This window comes from Tympanuchus pallidicinctus, unplaced genomic scaffold (genome assembly GCF_026119805.1).
Source record: "Tympanuchus pallidicinctus isolate F22 unplaced genomic scaffold, pur_lepc_1.0 scaffold5, whole genome shotgun sequence".
Classification (NCBI taxonomy): domain Eukaryota; kingdom Metazoa; phylum Chordata; class Aves; order Galliformes; family Phasianidae; genus Tympanuchus; species Tympanuchus pallidicinctus.
The window spans coordinates 62,755,246-62,778,122 of record NW_026294769.1 but is presented as its reverse complement, the minus strand read 5'-3'; the positions used below and the strand labels follow the sequence as shown (position 1 = coordinate 62,778,122).

At 40.1% G+C, this 22,877-nt stretch overlaps 1 protein-coding gene across 6 annotated transcripts in view; it reads left to right on the top strand.

Annotated features, from left to right (window-relative positions):
• SAMD12 (sterile alpha motif domain containing 12) overlaps positions 1 to 22,877 on the top strand; it is a 170,696-nt gene that overhangs the window by 27,041 nt on the left and 120,778 nt on the right. For all 6 annotated transcript variants that reach the window (XR_008211132.1, XM_052703656.1, XM_052703657.1 and 3 more), the window contains exon 3: positions 15,309 to 15,438. Coding sequence is in view for 5 of the 6 variants with exons in the window: in XM_052703656.1 (XP_052559616.1) it covers positions 15,309 to 15,438 (130 nt within the window). In the remaining variant the exon portion in view is untranslated. The remainder of the gene's footprint in view (positions 1 to 15,308; positions 15,439 to 22,877) is intronic.

The following is a 22,877-nucleotide window of genomic DNA, read 5'->3' as shown; positions in this document are numbered from 1 at the left end:
GACAATAGAGTCTGTATCTAATGGTTTTAGAACTGCTATTAATTCATCTTTCATTCAAGGCTGATTGCTTTCAATCTTAGCAGTACACTTTAGATTGCCAAGGATTTTCTGAATGTCTTTTCATGAAGAGAAGGTAGATGTGATTGAATTTCAGCATGCTTTTCTCAATGCGCTGTCTCTTCTGTAAATACAACTTGTGTAAGCTTGATTATTTTAACTAATCATTGTCTCTTATCTATTTTCCTATGGGAGCTGAGTACTAGGGGAGGGTAGTTCAAAGTGGGAAATTTCAGCGAGAAAGTGCAATGAGAGAAATGGGAAGAGGAGGGGGTCTGACTGCTAGAACTGCTGCTGCTCCGTGGAGCGTGTGAGCTGTCTTGTGACCAGTGAGCAGGTGAACAGGTTAAATGGCACAGAAGAGACAAGGCAAGTGAGACAGAAAATGTGAAAAGTACTACACGCCGCTAGGAGAAAGCTGAATTCTTTAAAGGCTACATTATCTGGAAGCCTCATGCGGTGCCTTGAAAAACTGTCTGGGTCTGTCAAAATGCTGTCCGTCAGTAGATGGTGCTCTTTATATCAGCTATTTACTCGTGCTCTTTATGCTTGACCGTGTTATTGTGTAAAAGTCTGGTAACATTCCTTAATAGTTAATTTCTCAGAATTCTGATGTCAGGAAGATCAGGAAACTTGGAGGCTTTGGCATAACTGCCAAAAAGAAAGAAAAATTACTAGATTACTTTGAAGCATCCTCCACCCTTGATTTTTTTTTTTTTCAAACTTCTTTTGCTTGAGAACGTGTATTGTTTTGAACTTGAACAAATAAAGAAACTTCCAGCAGAAAAACCTTGAACAAACATTGTAGATTGGAGAATGTACAGTAGACTAATGCCAAACTGTCTGGCCTGTGAGACACTGCAGTAATGTGGCTTAGCATAAAATGGCAAAGCAGATGCCTGAGGGATGGGATGGCATTTGGAGTGACTTAGGCTTGAACCTCATGAGGTTCAACACTACCATGTGCGAGTTCTTGCACCTGGGTTGTGGCAGCTCCCAATATCAGTACAAGCTGAGGGATGAACTGGTAATAAAGCATAGCTCTGCCAAAAAGAACCTGGGGCAACTGATTGCTGGCAAGCTGGACATGAGCCAGCAATATGCCAACCGTATGACAGGCTGCATTAACAGAAGCATGGCCAGCAGGTCGAGGGAGGTGATCCTGCCCCTCTGCTCTGGTGAGGCCTCACCTGCAGTACTGCATCCAGATGTAGAGTCCTCAGTATGGAACAGACATAGACCTGTTGGAGTGTCCAGAGGAGTGCTGCTAAAATGATCCAAGGGATGGAACACCTTCCACAAGGACAGGCTGAGAGAGCTGGGGCTGTTCAGCCTGGAGAAGGCTGCAAGGTGACCTGGGAGCTACAGGAAAGAAAGGGGCAGAGTCTTTAGCAGGGTCTGTGGTGACAGAGCAAGGGGAAATAGTTTGAAACTAAGAGGGGAGATTTAGATTAGCTAGAAGGAAGATGTTTGTTTACAGTAAGGGTGGCAAGAACGGAGAGGTGGTGTCTCTGCCCTGGAGACATTCAAGGTCATGCTGGATGGGGTTCTCAGAACCCTGACCCAGCTGCAGATGTCTCTGTTCATTGCAGGGGATTTAGATTAGATGACTTTTAATATTCCTTCCAACTCAAATGATTTTCTGTTTTGACAAGTCCTCTGCAGTTCTAAAATTCTCTTTTGCATATCAACTTTGCAATTTTACCTGCTGTTTCTGGATAGATAGGAACTAGCTTGGTTTCAAATGTAATGCTTCTTAGAAAGGACTTAAATGAATCAATATGATTGGGAGTTTTACCTGGAGTCATTTTTCATCTGTAGTTGGATGGATATAAAAAGCTGCATGAAAATGAAGATTACCTTATTAATGTGATTGAAGTATTATTGGATCTGCCTGCATTTTTCATTATTCAGAAAATATGCCAGCTCTGGAGGAAAAAAAAAATTAAACATGTTAATTGTGCAAAGATATCACTTGCTGAAGGCTGCAGTTGAGATGAAAGCCCTGATCCAGGCAGCAGAACAGCATAGCCGACCTGAAGTGGAATTTGAGATGCTGAAAGCTGCTGCGCTCTTTATGCAGTGCGCTGTGTATACAACAGCAGCTACTTAACCAAAGGGTGCATTTTAACTTGTGAGGGGAATTTACCTTTGGAGTGAAGCTCTTGAATTCCCTGCTGTTCACTGCTTGAAGTGTTGTTCTCCTTACTAACAAAAACTGAATGATTAGCGTGGATTTTCTGTGTAAACTTAAACTGCAAGCGAATGACCCAAGAACAAGAAGTCAATTGTGTTCCTTTCAGAAATGTAAATACAATATTTTTGGTTCTTATTCAGGACTAGTTTTTCCAGCACGTTGAATTAGATATCCCCTCACATATCTTTTTTCAGGAAGGATACATATGGCATGTACTGAACTCATTATTGCAGCTGACTATTCCTCACAATACTGAATTTACCTTCTTGCAGCCCTTCCGTCACCCTCTTCTCCTTAAGACCTAAATTCCTTATCCTGAGGTCAGGCAAATGTAACACTTGCAGCCAGTCATCTTTATCTTGAAAACCTCAGCTCCCTGTTTCTAGGGACATCTTACAGCTGCCTGCCTCAGGAAGGCATTGCTGGTGCATTTGGGGCTAGATTTCCAAAGGGTACTGGGAGCCTGGGTTCCTGCAGTGCTCCTGGGACAATCCCACCCCATGCACAGCTTACTCTAGGAGGTAAGTGCTGCACAGTATCCTTACTGCCCTTTGCTTTTCCGTTGTTATCCTCTTGTCTGTTCTTGAATCTGATCTGCCAAGTCCCTTGTATGTAGACGTTATGGCTCCAAATACCTTGATTCTTGGGCAGAGACAGCAAGGTTTGCACATTCCTCTGTTTCCTTTTAGAATGAAGACAAGTCTGTGACCTTTCTTTTGCTGTGGCATTTGTTTGCCTGATGGGAAGAAGTGCTTCCTGTAAGGGAGGGGAGCTGTCTCCCTTTAGCCTGGGTTGGCCTTTGTGTGTGTGGGCCTCGTGCTCTGCATGTTCTTGTTGGCTGACTTGGGCAGCTTCCTAGCCAGAGGGGCTGGCCTTTGTGAATCTGTTTGGATGCTATTTGCTTTCCTAATAAAGGAGATGAAAGGGCATTGTAAAGTTTAAGCTCTTTCTTCTGAATGTAGGACTTCTCAGTGATGATAAGAGAAAATAGGAATTCCCTCATTAGGGAGCAAACGCTATTTTTTTTCAAAAGTAATTAGCAACAAATTAAATTGATGTCAAAAGTGCCCTGCATGCTTTGAAAAATAAGTAGTGTATGTGCCTGCTAGATATTTATTTAAGTTGAGAAATCCATTGTGACCTTCAACACAGACATTGCAACACTAGTGCGTGAGTCAGATGGCAGGGCTGATCTGCCTCCCATCAACACTTACCTCCTTCCTTTGCTGGGAGTGTCACTGGAAAGCAAGAGGTTGACCTGTTAGCTGAAGCTTGGGGAACTTGAACTCAATGTACATATCTGTCCTATAAAGTTGTTCTGCTCAAAATGCACTTGGCTCAAGAGAATGCAGTTAAGAGTCAACTGGCAAAGATATTCAGAGAACTTTGATTGCCGTCGGGGTGTAAAATGCCTTGGCTGCTTCTCTTGCCTTCTGCATATGAATGAGCCTACCCATGAAGACTGAAAGTTGGCATAGTAAGGTTATACTACTTTATACAGTACAATCCTCTTAATTGGCACATCTGCTGGAAGCAAAGGTGCCAAAAATGTGATTCACTCAGAAGGAGTAAACCTTGTAAGAGAGCAACTAGTCATTATTTAATAGGGATTAAGATCCTCTCAGGATGTTGAATGTTCTCCTTGTACAAATGTGCTGTCACTGAGTTAATGACAGAACTAACCTCACTACCTGTTAATGCTCAAGTAACAATTTGCTTTATAGATCTTCTCATCCGGAAATGTTTCTCTGTATCTTTAAGATCAAAATTTCACCTCTGACATACAGTACATAATAAAAAAAAGTGCACAGCTGCTCCCCAGACGATAGGTTATGGCATGTCAAGTATTGTCTATGAAAAGTACTGTAATTACAGATAAAATATAATATAGCATACATATAATATATATAATTACCCTTTGAAAGGGTAGATAACTGCAGGACAAGGGGAAATGGTTTTAAGTTGAGGGAGGGAAGGTTTAGGTTGTATGTCAGGGGGAAGTTCTTTACAGAGAGAGTGGTGAGGTGCTGGAACAGGCTGCCCAGAGAGGTTGTGGATGCCCCGTCCCTGGAGGTGTTCAAGGCCAGGATGGATGGGGCCCTGAGCAGCCTGGTCTAGCGTTAAATGTGGAAGTTGGTGGCCCTGCATGTGGCAGGGGGGTTGGAGATTCATCATCCTTGAGGTCCCTTCCAACTTGGGCCATTCTGTGATTGTGTTATTACAGATGGAACGGTCTAGATGTTGTCTGTGCTGCACGGCTTTGCTGTCAGAGTAACTCCACCAGCAAATCCCAAGAATAAAAAAAATCTTCCAGTATTACTGGATGAAAACGCCCCTCAGTGCCAAGCACACTGCTTTGGCAAAGCTAATGTTCTGCTGTAGGTGTGTATTTATTTATGTCACCAGAAAGCACAAATTCCATGCTGGCATTATTAGGTAAATGTTTCTGAGATTAGGTCCACTCTGCATTTGAACAACTTCTTAGTTCAAATATCCTGAATGTTTCACAACTTCAGAAAAATTTATGCTTTTTTTTTTTTTTTACTAGATTTACTCGAGATCTCAGGAAGGAGAGCGAACTGCTCTGTACAGTCTTCTTTTCCGTGAAATAGACCAATTTGTATTACAGTAGCATTCCTTAGCAGAGATGTTAATTTTATTAGCCTTAGAAAATACTATCAGTAAGTTACACTTCATAATTTTGAATTGCCACATTTCAGTTCATATTCATGTTAGTATGAATAATGTGAATATGAAACAGGTATGCTTAAAAGTCGCAGTCTCACAGTCTTGTCTAACTCTTTTCATTTCAAGGCAGTTTTTTAATTTCCCTTGCTCACTATTGGTAGCCAAGCTATTTTTGAACATAAGTGACTGAGGAGCTGCAGGTAAGTATCACCTAAATGTATGTGCTTGTGCATGAGCACTCCTGTGGGCTACAGAACAAATGAAAGCTGAGCAGTTCTTTTAACACTTACTGAATTTGCAAGTATGAAGTCAAAACTTTGCTCTTTTCAGATCTTTGTGTTTTACTCTTTTTTTTTTTTTTTTTCCTTTATAGTTTTTTAGTTAAAGAGCAGTGAGATTCCAGTGTATCACTATGACTGTTGTGCAAATTAAATGTTTGCAGTGTTTGGCTGGTGGATTTTCTTCTTGCTTCAGGCTGTATATTAGCTGGCTTTTTCTATACCGCTATCTTAAAATAAGATTCCATCTTATTTTATTCTATCTTAAAGTAAGAGAAATTCCAAGGAAATGAATGGAACTTCTCAGATGCCTCGTATTTATTTTAATGGCATTGCTAACAAGCAGTCTCACTTCAGTTTGATCTTGGATGCAGCTGTCTGGGATGCTGCTTGCTGAAGTGCCAGGTCTGGTTTCCAAAAAGGAGAAAAAAAAGTGTGAATGGAGACACTTTTGTAATGATCAGTTTTATGGGTAGATTTGGGGAATGTTTCTTTCTTATTCAGGCCTGGGGAAAATATTTTTTGACAAATAGAAAATTTCTCCAGAAGTGGAATTGCAGTTGTGCTGGCAGTACTTCCGCATTGGGGGCGAACTCTTAGAAAAGGAAGAGCTACATTTCATAGCTGTCTTTAGTTTCTCGCTAACTCCTGGTCCCTTTCCTACTTTAGCCTGGTGGGCTTGAAGTTACCGCATTCGCCACAACGGATTGGTCTTCTGTGCCTCCTGCCAGGCTGAGCGGACTGTTAGGTGGTGAAGACCCGCACTGTAAATCTCCTTCACAGTGGGCGCAGTGTTTAGTCCCAAAGGCAGGATGCAAGATGAGCAGAGCAGCCTGCAAGTTGTGTGCTTTGTCAAGGGTGAATGCCTCAAGTTTGATTCCCACTGTAGCAGAAGGTTAGGCACAGAAGTGAGCCTGTGCTTGTAATAAAGGTCATTAATTACTTGATGCTGTTGTTAATACTGGGTTCTTCATTGAAATTATTTGTTTCTTCTTTCACTCATAAAATCATAGAATGTTTGGAGTTGGGAGGAACACATAAGTAGCCCGCTCAAGTAACAGTAGCATGCAGAATGGAGAAGTTTGAGGAGAAATGTTTTGTCGTGGTTGGAGGCATGCTCATATTTCTGTGTGAACGGAAATTGTCCCAGCACTGTGCAGGATCTCAAACAGGTTTCTGTATGGTGAAACAGAAGGGTTTATATTTACTTTATGAAGCTTACAAACAGTGATGCAAGATAGTATGGTTAAAGCCCAGAGTTTGAGAGGGAACATGTGATTTGAATTGTCTCAGGTAGGAGGAGAAGAACCAAAGCCACATCAAAGAAGTATGAAAGCAACTGTTGTGTTCTGTAGGTAAAAATCCCCACCTGACAGCATCTCTTTGTGTCTGTGTTTTCCTCTGTAAGTACCTGAAATCACATATTTAATTTTTGAACTGAAAGGGACCTTCTGCATTGAGTGAGGTAGCTTGACAAGCTAAAAATGCCCAGTGTTTTTAGATGAAGTGAATTTTAGTGTTGCACTCCTTGATTTGGATTTGGTCATCAAATCCCAGAATAGGATATTCTCCTGGTCCTGTTTGTGTTTTTACTGTAAGCATTGCTGGCCTGTCACTCCCAGAAGGGATTCTCAGGACGTTGATATCAGAGCCGATGCTGAGGAGAGCTTTGTCTTCACCTTCCTCATCCTGACATGTCAGCTCTTCGCAGTTTGCTGATAATACCACTACAGTTTAGCTCAGTGCCAGCGTGTGCCATCATGAGTCTTGTTTTCAGGGTGTGATATCTCCTTGAAAGAATACTCGTATGAAAAAGGTATCATTTTATTTATTCTTGCTTGTTTTGATGCTATATTTATCCCAATCAGGATAAATACCCCATGCTATTTTATTTTACAGCACAGTTCATCCTTTCTTGTTGATGATTACACTTGTGACAGTTTTAAGAGGGAGTTAGCTACCTTTAACTTGCTTTTACTTCACAGACTGATCTCATTATTTTTCCTAATTTGTTTCCTTTTTCTGTTTGTGTTGCACAGAAGCGTGTGGCATGCATACTGATGGTAATGGATTGAATTGATCAGGGCATTGCTTGAAAGCTTGAGAAAAAACCTGTTTCTGTGATCAGGTGATGGTGGTGCACTGACCTGGGACCTGGAGGGAGATATTTCCCCTTGTGCCAAGATGGCACAAGAGTACCTTTCTTCTTCCTACAGGAAGCAAGATGATAAGAACAGCAAATACTCTCTATAGGAACTTATCCCCTTCTCCTGCATCTTTCATAGCTTTCCCACCTGTTTTCAGTCTTGCCCCTAGCTGTTCGTTCACAGAGAGAGCCAGAACTCTTTCACCTTGTGCTTGAGCCCGCAGCTGACCCACTTCTGGTGTTATTTTCATCTTTCTCTCTGTCCCCACACTGGCTGACTATCCCTGTCCCTTCAGGGGCAGTGATATCTCTGCAAGTCCAGTTTACATCTGCCTGAACTGCAGGTGTCTTTGACTTACACTGAGTTAAATAGGGATGTGGATTTGGAACCTCAGGTACCTGTCTGGGGTTCATGGTGCTGCTGCAGGCGTGGTCAACAACTGGCTGTGGAGTTGCTTCTGCTTAAAACAAAGAAAACCACACATAAAACAGCCCTATATATTCTGACTGTGGATTCAGGGGGATCAGGCTGTCCAGGGAAGTGGTGGAAGCACCATCCTTGGAGGTTTTCAAGAAATGTGTAGATGTGGTACTGAAGGTGATGGTTTAGTTGGCACAGTGTGATAGGCTGATGATAGACTTGATGATCTTGGAGGTCTTTTCCAACCTCAACGGTTCTACAAATCCGATAGTATCACAGCTCTGCTCTGATCTGTCTGAACACCAATGGTGGAATTGCATACACTTGTAGCCAGCCTTGTCTTCTGTGGAATCCCAAACATGAACCCTGATGTCAGGCAGCATGGTGTATCTGGACCATTCTGGGGAAGGGCTGCATGAAGGGCAATGCGCGTGCGAGTGTCTTTTAGGCTAGAAATATGTTTTTTAAAAAAAATAATCATAATCATTGCAATTATTTACCATATTGACTTTGGTTGCTTTGACACTGTGACCCAAGTAATCAGTTACATTGCAACTCTTTGAATTTCTGATCCAATTAGTTTTAAATATTCATTTTTTAAATCAGTATATAAAAAAGATGCATTACAGTGTTTTCTATGTGTTATTTTTAAGCAAAAAAACATGCTTTGTTTGCTTGGCATGACCTTTTCTTCTTTTCTTAGCATTAAAATTCTCAATAACAGGCAGGAACCTAGCACAGCAGAGGTTTCAATGCTTTATGGGTGTCTGCTCATTACTGTTATTTTCTTTCATTTTTACTACAAAAGCCTCTAAGTATGACTACCTGAGAAAATGTATTTCTGAATCGAAATGTTTTCTTCCCAAATTCATCAGTATTTTAGGATAATGTATAAAACTACATTTATAACCTTTTGTCATTTCATCTGTTCTTTACAAAACTGAAAACAGCTTTTATGTTCGCCATTGGTTCTGAATTTTACATAAGTGGTTTAATATTAGCAAAGTAATTTGGAATATATGAAAAAGATTCTTATTTTCTTAGATTTAGAAATATGACAAACATCTTCCAAAAAAAAAAAAAATCATTATTTTGAAAGTCTTCTTTGGCATTGCTGCTCCTGCTTCTTTGTGTCAGAAACTATGAAGGTGATGCTGTTAGCATTACTGCCTTAACAGCCTGAAAGATTTGACAGTAACTTATATAGCTTCTTGGAGCTGCGAAGCTTAAATTCACTGCTGTATATATATTTTTATCAAATACAGATAAAAATCATTTTTCCAATTATAAAATATTTCATAGTTTGCTTGCGGAAGATGTCTGTTTTGATTTAACAAATATTTCCCTCTCAGCTTCCTGAGCGATGCGATCCCTTTTCTTTCCTCCCCCTCTCCCTGCTCCCACCCATCAGTGTTTTTTCTGATGCATTTTGATGTTCCCTGCCCATCTGACCATCGCTCTGGGAGGTGCCGGCCACCCATCTCGCTCTCTCTGTCCCCGGCTCTCAAATGATGGCTGCTGCTTTGACTTCTTTGATTTAAACTGTAACTACAGATCAGAGGATGACTTGTGATGCATGCTGGAGCAGAATCTGCCTTAATGCTTGGATGGCTGCTTCTTTTACCGGTCTGTTTTATGGAATCGATTTTTTTTTTCGGCATAAGTTGTGAGGTTTGGCTTCAGATAAACGTGTGTAAACACGTATCGACAGCCGAGATGTCAGGAGCAGCATGTTTTTAAATTGGGTGTTTCAAATGGTATGGGGCAGCGTTCTTCCAGCAGACCTGCAGCCTTGTTTGAGTGAAGACCCTGATTCCAGATGCCTGGATTTTGTAATCCAAGTAGGCTCGTAAATGCAGAACCAAAAATAATACTGGTTTGAGAAGCTCTTGAAAACAACTTGGAACGTTGTATATAAAGTCTTTTTAAGAATGGGGAATGGGATTGAAGTCTCTGTCACTTAAAAAAAATAAAATAAAAAAAAATACAACAGCCTTTCTTTCTGTTCTGTAAAATACCATAAATAAATACAAATTCTGGTGAATAAATTGATCTTGGATAGTTGTCAGCTTTGGTAAACTGCACCTGTAAGGCGGAAGAGGTAACTTGTATGTCATTGCTCTGGAGGAGCAGGGCTTGACTGCTGATGCTATTTTGGATGCTGAAATACACCCTCTGATAATGCACTAGCTACAACCTTGATTTATCTATTTATTCTTGAGCCAGGTACTATGTTCTCTGCATTGTGGAGCAAACAACATAAAATTGTCATGTATTTAATATGCTGATTCGTTTCATTTCTCTTGGGAGAGGCATTTTAATAACTTGAGATACACTGAGCAAAAAAACGTGTTTAGGTAATTAGAAAGAGTTTGACACAAAATCTTGAAGTTTTTCCTTGAAATATACAAGAATACTGAGAACTGTGGTGCTCTTCCTCCTGGCCCAGGTTTTGGCACAGTGTTCTGCAGGATTATGACTGTTAAAATACTGCCAGCAAAGGAGCAAAGGGCAATTTTAGGATACTTTTGTTAGGAAAATGAAAGGGATGGCCAGACTGAGGTTTCTTGGGGCTTACTATTTGACTGAGCCGATAAATAGAAATAAAATAAAAACATAATGTGTTTTCTAGCTGTCTAGGTAGTTTGCATCTAGTTAGTGGCAGGGGACCCATTTTGTAGGTATGTTTATGATAAGGGTCATTTTCCTAGGTGTATGGGGAATTTTTTAGTGTAAGATCTAGCTTTAGAACAGGAAAGAAACTAGCAAATGAGTTCTGTGGGAGGAAAGTGTGCTTTTTAATAGCCTTACATCTAGAGCATCTGGTTGGAAAATATTTAGGGTATGATGTTCCAAAAATGATAGCAGCTACAACAGAGCTATTGCTCTAAAATACCTACATTCCTCTAACTAAGCAAGACTGTGCTAATTATAAAATTAAACATAAAGCTTGATTCTGGTAATATAAGAATGTCCTTTTTGGAGTGGTTATAAGTTAAGCCAGTTGTGTTTCAGTTATTGTAATTCTGAATGCTGGACATGAAGAATTAGCATATATGTTTGTTGGGCAGCAATCTGTACAATGCACGACATAGCTGTGCCATTTGGAACTGTCTTTCATTTATGTAGGCACACAGGGGAGTGTTACATTTGTAGTGTAACTGCTGATGAACTTGTTTGCCAGATATTTAACATGATGGTATTTAAACCTCTTAGGAGGAGAATAGCTGCTGAACCGAAAACAGCATCCTCGTACTCCAACCAAACTATCACTTACTGTGTGCTTTCAGCTAGGAACAGCTTAAGTCTATAGCCAGCTATATACATTCGCATGCAAGTATTTGTAATTTCAGTGTTTTTAAGAATTATAAGAGAAAACATTAACAAATTAATTTTTAGGGACTGATAGATTTTCCTCTTCAAAAATTTGGGTGCTTGAGAATTATCTTTAAGCAGCAGCTCATATACAGATACACACGTCTAGGGAATTTTTATGGAATTGGAGAGGCTGCTCGTTTGTATGACTATTTTTACTTGTATTTTACTTTGATGTATTTGTGAAGGAAATTCATTGATATATATACGTGCGTAATAAAAGTCAGCTGACAGGTACCATAATATTGGGCCCTTCATTGAAATTCAGCATCCTTTTTGACTCAAACTGCAGTAACGGGTAAGCTGGGGAAGTTCAAAGAGAAGCCTTTCATCTTCGTAGCTGCACAAGGAGCAGTTGCAGGGCACTTGCTCTTTATAATGAGGTTGTCCCTTCTCAAGATCTGTGAGTGTCTGTAGCAGGTTGCTGTATGTGCACGAGGCTGATGATGATCCCACAAGGATTAGTGGTAAAGCAAGCACTGTTCTGCTTACCATGCATTGTAAACACATCTGGATTTTTTTTTTTTTGTGGATGCAAGTTGGTCAGTCAGACTTCTGCCTTCTGCAGTGTGACAGCGCAAGGTGAAAATCAATTATTTGGAGTTGGTTTATGCTTTAATGTGGTATCTTTTAAATACGGATGGTTCCTATTCTTGTTCGAAATGGGATTCATGTTTCTTTGGTCTACAGCAAAAAAAAAAAAAAAAAAAAAAGAGGCTCAGCTAAGGGATGTGCATTGTATTATATATTCACCCATAATGAACTTCAAGTCAGGAAATGAAAAGAGAGGGAAAAAGTGGACATGAGAATTCAGAGGGATGTTTGATGTCACAATCTTAGCTTCAGTTTCATATTCCCTGTACCTCAGCTGGGATCTTTGGATGATGTCATTCATGGACATAATAGAATCAATGAATCACAGAATCACAGAATGGCCAGGGTTGGAAAGGACTTCAAGGATCATGAATCTCCAACCCCCCTACCACATGCAGGGCCACCAACCTCCCCATTTAATACTAGGCCAGGCTGCCCAGGGCCCCATCCAGTCTGGCCTTGAACACCTCCAGGGACGGGGCATCCAAATAAGAGGACATGCAAAGCTGAGAACTGCTGTTGTCTGTCAGGCTTCTAGTAATGAAGATTTCAAAGCAACTTTGAAAAGGGATGCCTGGCAAAGTCCATCTGCATAAATGCCCTGGGCCGCCATCATGTAGGAAATCTACCCTAAGTCATAATGGAGTTTGGTTGAGGTGACATTCCCTTTCACCTGAAATTTATATGGAAAAACTTCTCTGGAACCTTCTACAAGATTCCAGGAACTGGAGGGATAGGTGTCCTGCATGTTTAGCAAGGGAATAAAAAGACTTTGAAAATGATTTCATTCTGTAGACTCAGTAATTTGACAGAACTGTGAGGTAAATGGGTACATTGGTATTCCCTCCAACTTACATCAGCAAAGTCTAATGTTAGATGTTCCTTGTGGGGAATAATGCACGTTTGAATAAGATTTTTAAGTCTCCTGGACAGACTGTTGAAAAACAACTCTTTAAATGTATTAGCTCTTTAGTTTGTTTTGCCTGCGTTGATAAGAAGCTCTGATCTCCTATAGTTCTGTTCTTTTACAACTCAGTGTTTTTGTATGTTAAAAAAAGGTGAGTTGTTCAGTTAAATGCAGTGTGACATTATGCATGTGATACTGCAATTGGCTTAATTTATGAGTCTTCTGGGTATGAATTGTTTATCTGGACAAAGAGACTATCTACTGTAAAATGAGTTTACAGAAAAGTATTGAACAGTGGTGGTCTTTTTTTTCCGTATAAGGAGATGGCTGTTTGAAGCAGAGACCTTGCAGACTTTGAGTGACAGCATTTTTAGGACAGTTAGATGAAAAATGAAGCAGAAAAGTTAAAACGCATGTAAACATCGTTGTCACTTAGAGCAATGGCAGCTGAAGTGCTCACTGTGTGACTGGACACCACCACCTCTTCCTGTGTGCAGTCCCTTTTCCTGTACAGAGCAGCCCTTCAGCTCACTTGCACTGAAAAGCTTTTTGTGAGATCTCCTCTAGTTGTAGAACAATACATCTGAGGCTACTCCTGGTCTTCTGCCTTGATTTCCAAACTGAGAGACAAACACGTCTCTCACTTTGCATTTGAAGTTTTTGAAGCTGCAACTGCTGTCCTTCACGTGCAGAGTCTCACTCTTAAGTTGTGCCTGGTTCATGCTGTATTCTGATTTCAATGGCCACTGCTGTGAGATGAGATTTCTCAGCTAAAAATATTGCTAGTTGTTGGTGACCTGTGTTCATCTGATTAACCTGGCATGCTTGCATGGGTGAGAGAGCTCAGGCTGCCTGGATGCCCTTTGCTTTTGGATTGCTGGAGCTGGGTGATGTGGGAACAGCTGTATGCGAAGTAGGGAGAGCACTGAGACTGGGGGAACATAGTTAAAAAGTAGAGCCTTTAACTGATTTGTACCACTGTAGTCACAGAGTCATAGAATATCCTGGGCTGGAAAGGGCATGTAAGGATCCCCAAACCCAGCTCTCGGCTCCATGCAGGACCACAAGAAAATCAGAGCATGTATCCGTCTGAGAGTGACGTCCAAGCACCCCTTAAGCTCTGGTACCTCGGGGCCGTGCCCACAGCCCCGGGCAGCCCGTTCCATGCCCACCGCCCCCTGTCCCTGACCCCCACCTGCCCCTCCCCTGACAGCTCCATGCCGTTCCCTGGCCCTGTCGCTGTCACACACAGCAGAGCTCAGCGCTGCCCTCCACTCCCTGTGAGGAGCTGCAGCCGCCATCAGGCCTCCCCTCAGCTCCTCTGCTCTGTGCTGAACAAACTCAGGGTCTTCAGCTGCTGCTCGTACATCTTCCTCTCCAGACCTTTCACCATCTTTGCAGCCCTCTTTAACTTTCCTAATACATAGAAGTCCTTTCTTCCTGGCTGACTGGTCAGCTGTCCTGCTGCAGTGCTGTGCGAGCAGGTGGGAGCGGTCTGATGTGGGCTCCAAGGTGGTTCTGCTGTGGGAAGCGAGTGCGTGAACTTGGCCCGCTGCAGGGATCGGTTGTTCAGTGATGCTGGATTGTCCAGGCTTCCAGCCTTTCGCAGGACTACACCTGTTGTTAGTGCAACAGTGAAGGAAGGGTTTGTTCCCTAAGCCAGGACCTTAATTTCAAGCTCACTTCTTTCTGTTAGGACTTCTCAGTTCGGTTATTACTATGCTGTATGTAATCTGTACCTTCTGTGACAATGGAAATTGCATGGGCCTGATGAAGAGCTCAAGGTGTATTGAGACTATTGGTAAACTTGCTCTATTTCCTTAAAAAAAAAAAAAAAAAAAAAGAAAGAAAAAAAAAAGTGTGAAGCCTGTATCCTTCTTATGCCAAATATAGTATTCTTTTCAGTAAGATGTCTCTTAGTTATGTCTATCTCAGAAGCATTTGTAGATAACAAATACATTTGGTGCCAATAATAGCACTCAGTAGTTCCAAGCTAACTTAAAGTACAAGACCATAACAAAACTCTAAAAAAAATGGTACCCTGCCAGGTTGTTATTGAGGTGACAGCTATAGAGAAACAAAAGTAGTTCCACTGGAGTTGGGAGAGGCCAGGACTTTTAACATCTTGGCCAGTCCTTCAATTGACTCTCAGCAAAAATTAAATCTCTGTGAATATAGGGAATATGGGCAAAATTACGAGATTATTGCAATGAAAATAACAGGAAAAGGAAATACTGAAATTAGACCTTTCATGTCTGAAAAACCAGTATTGGCCTTTTGAAACATTGCCTTTCTGGTGATCTTTGCAAAGCATGTGGAAGAAGTTGGTCCTTTATGGTCAAAATCTTTCCAGAAAGAGTTTAGCTGTTTCTCAAGGAGGACACAGTACAGTGCATGTATTTTTGTGATGCAAGGAATATAGATGCACTGCCTGCTACTGTTAAAAAAGCCTTCCACTATGTGTAATCCCTTCAGTGATGCAGTTAAAGAGCTGACTCTTGTGGATGTGCTGGTGACTGCCAGTAACAGCAGCTCTGATCTAGCATTTAGTATTTTAATATTGTATATGGATACCAGCATAAAATTTCTGAAAATGGTTAGCAAATGCATTATATGTTATTTCTCTTTTCCTTTCGTGTTTCTAGTCTGGGACTGTGAAGCTGACCAAACCTGTGGCATTATGGACCCAGCAGGATGTCTGCAAATGGCTGAAGAAACATTGCCCTAATCAGTATCAGATCTACAGTGAGTCATTCAAACAGCATGACATAACTGGTAAAGTATGCACTATCGGAAATATTTTACTTAAGATGTAACAAAATGTTTTACTTTGTTGGTAATAGACTGTGGCTGTACATTGAGGGGGTTTTGTTGATTGTATGACTCCAGAGTTCCAAGGTCTAGAGCAGGGGGACTATCCACTGATTGGTAAGGGATTCTCCTCTCCCTCTAAAACAGAAGTTTCAGATTATTCAAGATTAAAACAATAAGGAAAGAAGTCAGTCTTTACGAGGGTAAGGGCCACACCCTGTTCATTACAATTGAAACCCCAACTGTTAAGAAATATCTCATGAGAAAAAAAGAAAATTGTTTTTTTCCATTGAGAAATATTTTTTTAGGTTATGTTTATATTCTTGGGGCTGGAAAGTGAGATCAACTGTTCCTCTCCCTGGGGCTGAATCGGGATTAACATAGCAAGTTTTTTCTTACACACATTTGTCTAACTCTGTTCTGGAAAACTGACAATGAAGAATATTTTTTATCTCTTCATTCTAGTGCTTTATGGTCCTTACAATTAATAAAAGAAATAGTATTTCTGCCAGTGAAACTGATTTCTGTCCCATAAGTAGCCGGAATACACATCATCATTTGCTTTCTTGCATGTGTTCCTTTATTTGATAAGGAGCTTCCCACTTTATGAATTTTTCTTGACTAGTCTAAAAAGTATTCATTCTGTCACATTTTTTCCCTCAAACACCCATAAGACATCTAAACCCTCATCACTTGCTGTCTTGTCAGCTAACCATACATTAAAAAGCATCCTTGTATTTTATTTTCTTATTTGCTTTATAAGTTGATATTGATTTTGTTGATCTCATTGGCTTTTTAACTCCTTTTCAGTTTCCAGTAGTAGTATATTAACTGGCCACTTTGAATTGGCATCGTTCAGCTGAGTAGCTGGACTAATACAAATACAGCTGTAACTTGGGAGTTAAAGAGCATTTTTACTCATATCACAGGAATTATTTAGTCTGTAAAAAGTTTCATGTGGAACATTAATTTGTTCTCTGAAGTGGTGGTATACAAAACATGGAATTGACATTCAACCATTTAGTGTCACACAGTGATTTCTGTTCCACATGCAAACTCATTGTAACAATAATATATTGTTAACTTTTGCATGTTCATTGCCTGTTTGTATACGTGTACTCGTGGTGTTTCAAATTTTCCATTGATTCCTTTTGTTACTCTTTCCTTTTTGATAGTGTAAGTAATTGCAAACAAAGCAAATTGAACTACTAACCTTCAGTTGCTATAAGGCCCTGAATAAACATTTGCACTAATATGGAAGAGATTTTTTGTTTCAAGTTGGTAAATGTTTAGTTTTTGTACATAATTACTGCACCTATTTCCTCTAAGTTGTCATCTGTTTCTCAGTATCTTGAATGTAGTCCTTAAAAACGGAGTCTGCATCTTCGACAAGTGTACAGAGCTGACTGGCTCCAGAGAGCTAGCAGAAAAGTTTGAAATGAAGCTATTTTTCCTTTTCTCTAGTACTGTTTTACTATTACGTTGTCTCTTTAGAATTAAAGCTTTACGAGATGAAGTTGAAGAAAATGTTTTTCTTTTCAACTAAATGTACATGGATAGCATTGTAGATAGGTGAAAATTCAAACTTTGTAGACCTCAATGAGAAGAGAAAATCAAAATTGATCTTGAGAGAGGTATACAGAGGATATTAGCATGAGCGTTAGAAAATAAGCCTACAGTAAAAATAAAGAAATAAATAAAATTAAAAGTAGGATTTCATGGTCCTTGTGGGTCGCTTCCCACTCAGAATGTTCATAACAGAAGGAGTGAAATAATGTTTGTACAGATTTTACGAATTATTGTGATAATGAGTGAAATGAAATCACAGGAGTAAACTTCCAGCGCCGTTTATCCTATGACTCAAATTACTTGAAATCTACCAAAGGGGGAGAACAGTAGATTTTGGGCTCAAAAAAAGTAAAACATGAAAGGAACATGAAAACTACTATGAAGATTAAGCCAAGATAGTGTAACTGTTTCCAGATATGCTTACGCAAAAGTGATGTGATTGTTGAAAATTTCTCAGGAATTAAGTTGACTTTACAGGCTTCTTTGATATGGAAAAATACAGTAAAAAGGACTTGAAGAAAATGACAAGAAAAGGATATTTATGATTTATTTGAAGATAAAATCTAAGGCCTGGTCACAAGCCAGGAATAAAAACCTTGGAGAAACTTATCTATAGGTTGTCACCTTAACCAATGGTGTTGAAAAGCACAATGTTCTGAGTATTTGGAATGTTAGTTGCTGATTACAGTTTATTGGGTTGGGGCAAAAATGCAAAGCAAAATATCCTTTGTAGAGAATTTATAAATTTATGCTACTCCTGACAAAAAGCAGCTGCAGTGTATAAGAAAAAATGATCTGTTGTTATACCTAGCAAGAAAGAAGTAAATTTATATGAACAGTGGTCTCAATTATGGCTTGATTCAGTGTTTTTTCATTAGATTTCCAACAATTCAAGGGCAATGGCTGATGCTTTCTAGGGAGGGCAAAGCCCCTTGTACCCCATGTAGGATGGGACTTAATGGCTGGGGAAGCTTTGTTGAAGGGGACTTGCCTGGTAGACAGAAAGGTGAAACTAGCCATTAGTGTGCCTTGGCAGGTTAAAAAAAGCCATCAGAATCCTGAACAGTGTTAATAAGCACGTAGCCAGCAGATAAAGGGCAGTGGTTGTGGTTCTTAGATTCCAGTTCTTGGACCTTGAATGCTGTTAAGAGATTGACAAACTGGAACAAGTTCAGGTGGGTACCACCCAGCTGCTCAGAGCTGGATCACTTGCAGTGTGAGCAAGGGCTTGAGTGAGCTGGGCTTGTTCACCCTGGAGAAAAGGTGACTTGCCAGGGATAAGATGGGAGACTAGCAGGAGCCCCAGGTGCATAGAAATGTTATCAGAAAGATGAGGCCAAATTCTTCATGATGACAGTACACTTAAGTTGAAGTGAGAGGTTAAAGCTGAATGTATTAAGAAACTTTTGCCTCATGAGCACAGTTGATATTGGAACAAGTTGTTCACAAGGTTGTGCTGTCTCCGTCCTGGGAGGATTTCAAGCCCCAGCTGGAAAATGCCTTCAGCAATGTGATCTGATCTCATAGCTGACCTGCTTAGAGCAAGAGGCTGGACTGGAAATCTCCCGAGGTGCCTTGCAACCTGAATTCTCCAGTGATCCTATGATTTGCTAAGTAATTACAAGCACCTCAGAACCAATTAAATGCATTTTGCAGCCAGATGGAGAAGATAAAATACAGAAAGGCCCAGTAAGAATTTGGGATATGTTTTGTAAACACAAAATCCTTGTGATCAGTGAGCGGAGCATCTGGATGACTTATTAAGCAAATGGGTCAAAGGTTATTTAACCAGAACCAAAACAATGTAAAAGGCCAACTCTGATCAAGATCTAAGGGTTCCTGGAATGAATACAGAAAAATAAGACAATAAAAAGGAAGGAACAAAAATGACAGTGGCCTGTGCAACCAGGAACACAGTGGTAATAGCATGAGCTTGTCACAAGAGGGTCTTCAGTAGAAGATGACTTTTACACCAATGTGAAGGAGTATAAAAAGTTGTCCTGACTGTACAGCCCTACTTTATACCAGTTTAGTCTGTGCAACAAAAGTGAGAAATGGACTGAGCTTTTGGTGTTTGCATATGTCTTTGAATTTGCCAGACAGCAACAGATGTAAATGACTAGGGAGTTCTTGAGGGGTGAATTGTTCCTTGGCAGTATTATCCTGTAGCACTGAAATAAATTATGGTTTTTGCAATGTCTCAGAATTAATAGGAAGATTTGTCTTAGAACGACTAAGGAATCACCATTTTTAGGAAAACAGTTCATTGACAAAGTAATAAATAAGATGTCTAAAGATCTACTTATTGATGTGTGATTTGTTGAAAGGAAGGAAGGAAAGAAACCCGCTTCACCTCTTGTTTTTACACCCTGCTCCCCAGTGTGCTAATGCATGTCTTCAGAGCATGAGGTTTTAATGTTATGATCATTAAACAAACCTCATTCTGTCAAGGTAATACCCAAGAGGTACCTTGGTCCAAGTGAAGAAATTTGAAAGGGGGTACTTGAAAGGACTCAAGCCTTTTTAAATTAAACTTTTAAGGAGGAAAGGAACAGGACTCAAGAAAAAGCCTTTTTAGTTTCAAAAGGAACCAAAATTTTATGAATATTCATTAAATACCAAATGGCACCTCAGAAAATGAGGTATGAGCTGCTACTGAAAACCTACAAATAGCCTCGTGATCTGGATAATTCTATAACCTTTTAATGTGCTTGCATCAACTATTTGCCTTATACAACTTCATCAACTGTATGCCTTATATTTTTATGAAATTCCTATAAAAATAATGCTTTTAAAGACAGAAACTTTTTCTTTTCATTTGATTAACATATTTGCAAAATGTTAGGATTATGTCACAGCAGCTGAAATATGTTATGAGCACGTTGGTGAAAGGATGATCTTGTGATTTAGGATACTGTTCTGGAATTTGGCTCTATTTCAGGTTATTCTGCTATTGGAGAGGTAGCATTAGAGAATCCTAGGGACTGAAGTTACTCTATCCATATAGAGAAAGGGCCTCTCTTTTATGATCACAGTGCTGCTAGATACATTTCCAAGATACACAGTTAGGTTATACACTGTCTCACACAATTGAGTGAATTTGGTCTACAAAGCAGGCAGTAATGGATGGGTGAGAGGCCTGAGATGGAGAGCAGGAGGCTTGGATCTCATTCCCAGCTCAGCTTCACGGCTCAGGGGGTGGGAAGGGTGATGACAAGCAGGTGATTTCATTCACCATGTGATATCTTTCTGATCATGTTCATCCTCCTCATTCACGTTTTAGTGTCTGCACAACGGAGATAACGATAGTGGTTTTTAAATAATTGCATTGTGATACTGAATAAAAGATGCTTAAGAGCCAGCTGAGTCTTCCTGTTAACGGTCCTTTTTATTTGAAGCAACTTTTCACTTGCTGTTTCCTCCCTTGAGAAGTGATTCTAACTTTGTTATCCTCTCGTGATGGATAAGTATCAACCGTGCACCTCACGAGGCCTCATCAAGAAGCAAAACAATGTTCTCTTCAGGTGGCCCCACTGCTTTCCTGTCTGGTGCTTGTCACCTGGCCCTCCCGAATCTTCCCTCAAATCCTACTGTAGTTTCAATGTAGAAGGTGACAGAAACTGGCACCTTTTCTTAGCTTATTTTATTTCACATTGTTTTATTGTCCCTTATAAATGACTCACAACTGACTTTCCAGATTATTGGTTGAGAACTGCTTTTATGATCAGATATAGGACTGGTTCCAAGTTAAGAAGGTCCTGGTTCAAGGCAAGGTGTTATAGGAAGTTCTTTAACCTCATTTAGAACATTATTCAAGTTTTGTTTACCACCATTTTCCTTGGTTACAAACCTGTGATAATTTGAATGTTCCTTTGCACACTTCTACTCAGCGCTCAGATCTCAGAAAGCATCTACTTTATTTACAGAAAAAGAAATCAATTTTGATAGAAACAAACAAAACAAAACCAAAAACCAACACAACCATCATTGTTTTCAAAGGGAGGATATTTCCAATAAAACATGAATTAGCTTCCTTGTTTTACGTATGACTGTTCATTTTGACACAATGGACTTCTCCTCCCTATCAGTGTTCATCTGATGTTGGTTAAGGCCAGCATGGATGGGGCCCTGGGCAACCTTATCTAGTGCCTAATTTAGTGGTTGTCAACCCTGGCCATGGCAGGGAGGTTGGAACTAGATGATCTTTGATGTCCTTTCCAACCCAAGCCATTCTGTGATTCTGTGGTTTGTAGAAATAGCTTCCATCTCCACCCCCCTCTGTGAAACCTTTCCCTTCTCTGTGGTGCAAGGGGTAAGCTGGCCTTGTCCACAACCCCTTCTGCCACTTTTCCTTGCACTTTCTGGGAGGTCTTAGCAGCACTGTTGGTTGGTGGGCTGTCAGATCAGTCCAGACTGCTTTCATCTGCAGTTTAAAAGCAAAATTACTGTTTCACGCTGAAAAAAGCTTTTATTCTGCTCTCTGGATAAGGTCAGTCTTCTTTTCAGCATTCTTCATGCAGCTGTGATGCTCGTGTTAGAAAATGTGAGGGACTAAAGAGTTCTCCCTATTTCATACTTGGCTGCTTTCAGACTTTCAACATGTGGAACGCATCAAAGAGTGACAACTTTGGGATAAAGCTCCAGTTTGCATAATATGTGGCAAAATGTTCTCTTTTTTTGCATGGAAAATAGTATCAGAAATATTTTAATGTAATCTTGTGTTTATATAGCTTTGTATGTATTTAATTGAAAGAAGTAGGGTAGAACGAATAGTTGGAAAGCAGAAATATTTTCTTTTTTTTTTTCTTAATACCTGTTATTGATAAAAGAACTTTTTTTGTGAAAGGTATTGTCTTTCTTATCTGAACGGTGGGTTAGGTTTTTCAGTCAGATTATAGTGTGTGAAATATATAAGAAACTCCCAGAAGGCAAAATAATATTGCACCTATGTTTCAACTTCTTGGAATTGTTCAGATAGTGCTCCAATATTAAATTATTTATTTTTATCCTGAGAAGTTTTCTGTGTGAAAAACCACCTCTGGAGTATTATGGCAGAAATAGGAGACTGCTTTTAAAGTGGCTGCCCTGACAAGGTCTTTGTTGCTAAACCAACTTGCTGCTTATGTGTAGAGGAGCCAGCCCTATTTGTGTGTGCCCAAACGAGTCACTTAGTGATGACATGGAACGATCTTCTCTGCTGCACCCGAAGCAATGGGGAGTGTCTAATTCCATTGTTTGTTATATAAAGTCACATCTAGAGGAAGCTGTATTACTTTGCTGTGTCTCTAATAGGAAAGGGAAGTTGCCAAAGGGTGACTGAGGCACGTTTGGCCTTTCTTGCCAATGGCTTATTAATGTTACTACTTCTCTATGTACTAAACTTGGAATTAATGATTTCCATTTTCCTCCTCCATTATCAGATGGGTGAGCTGCTCTGCAAGTCACTGATGAATGTTTTACGCTCTCTTATTTGATGTTTCCTGGATCTGGTCGCTTTGCTCGGATGTGCTCTCTCCATGTGTAACCACCTGGGAAGATCTCTCATGGTTTCAATAAATGACTCCTCTACAGCATACTCAAAGCAGAATTGCACTCCAGCTGCTTCTTTTTCTACACTCTGCCACTGCATAGGAATTCAGTAAAAGCTGGAGCTTTTACACCTTCCTGATGTATAACACAATCCGAAACATTTTTTAAATGGAAACTTGAAAATATAGTTTTGGTCCTTGAGCTCCGGGCTTGAAATTCTCTAGCAGCTTAGCCTCAGATAAGTTTTTCTGTACCTTTTGAGTGTGAGTATTTAGGTGACAGGAGAGAAAAGAGTATTGCTCTTC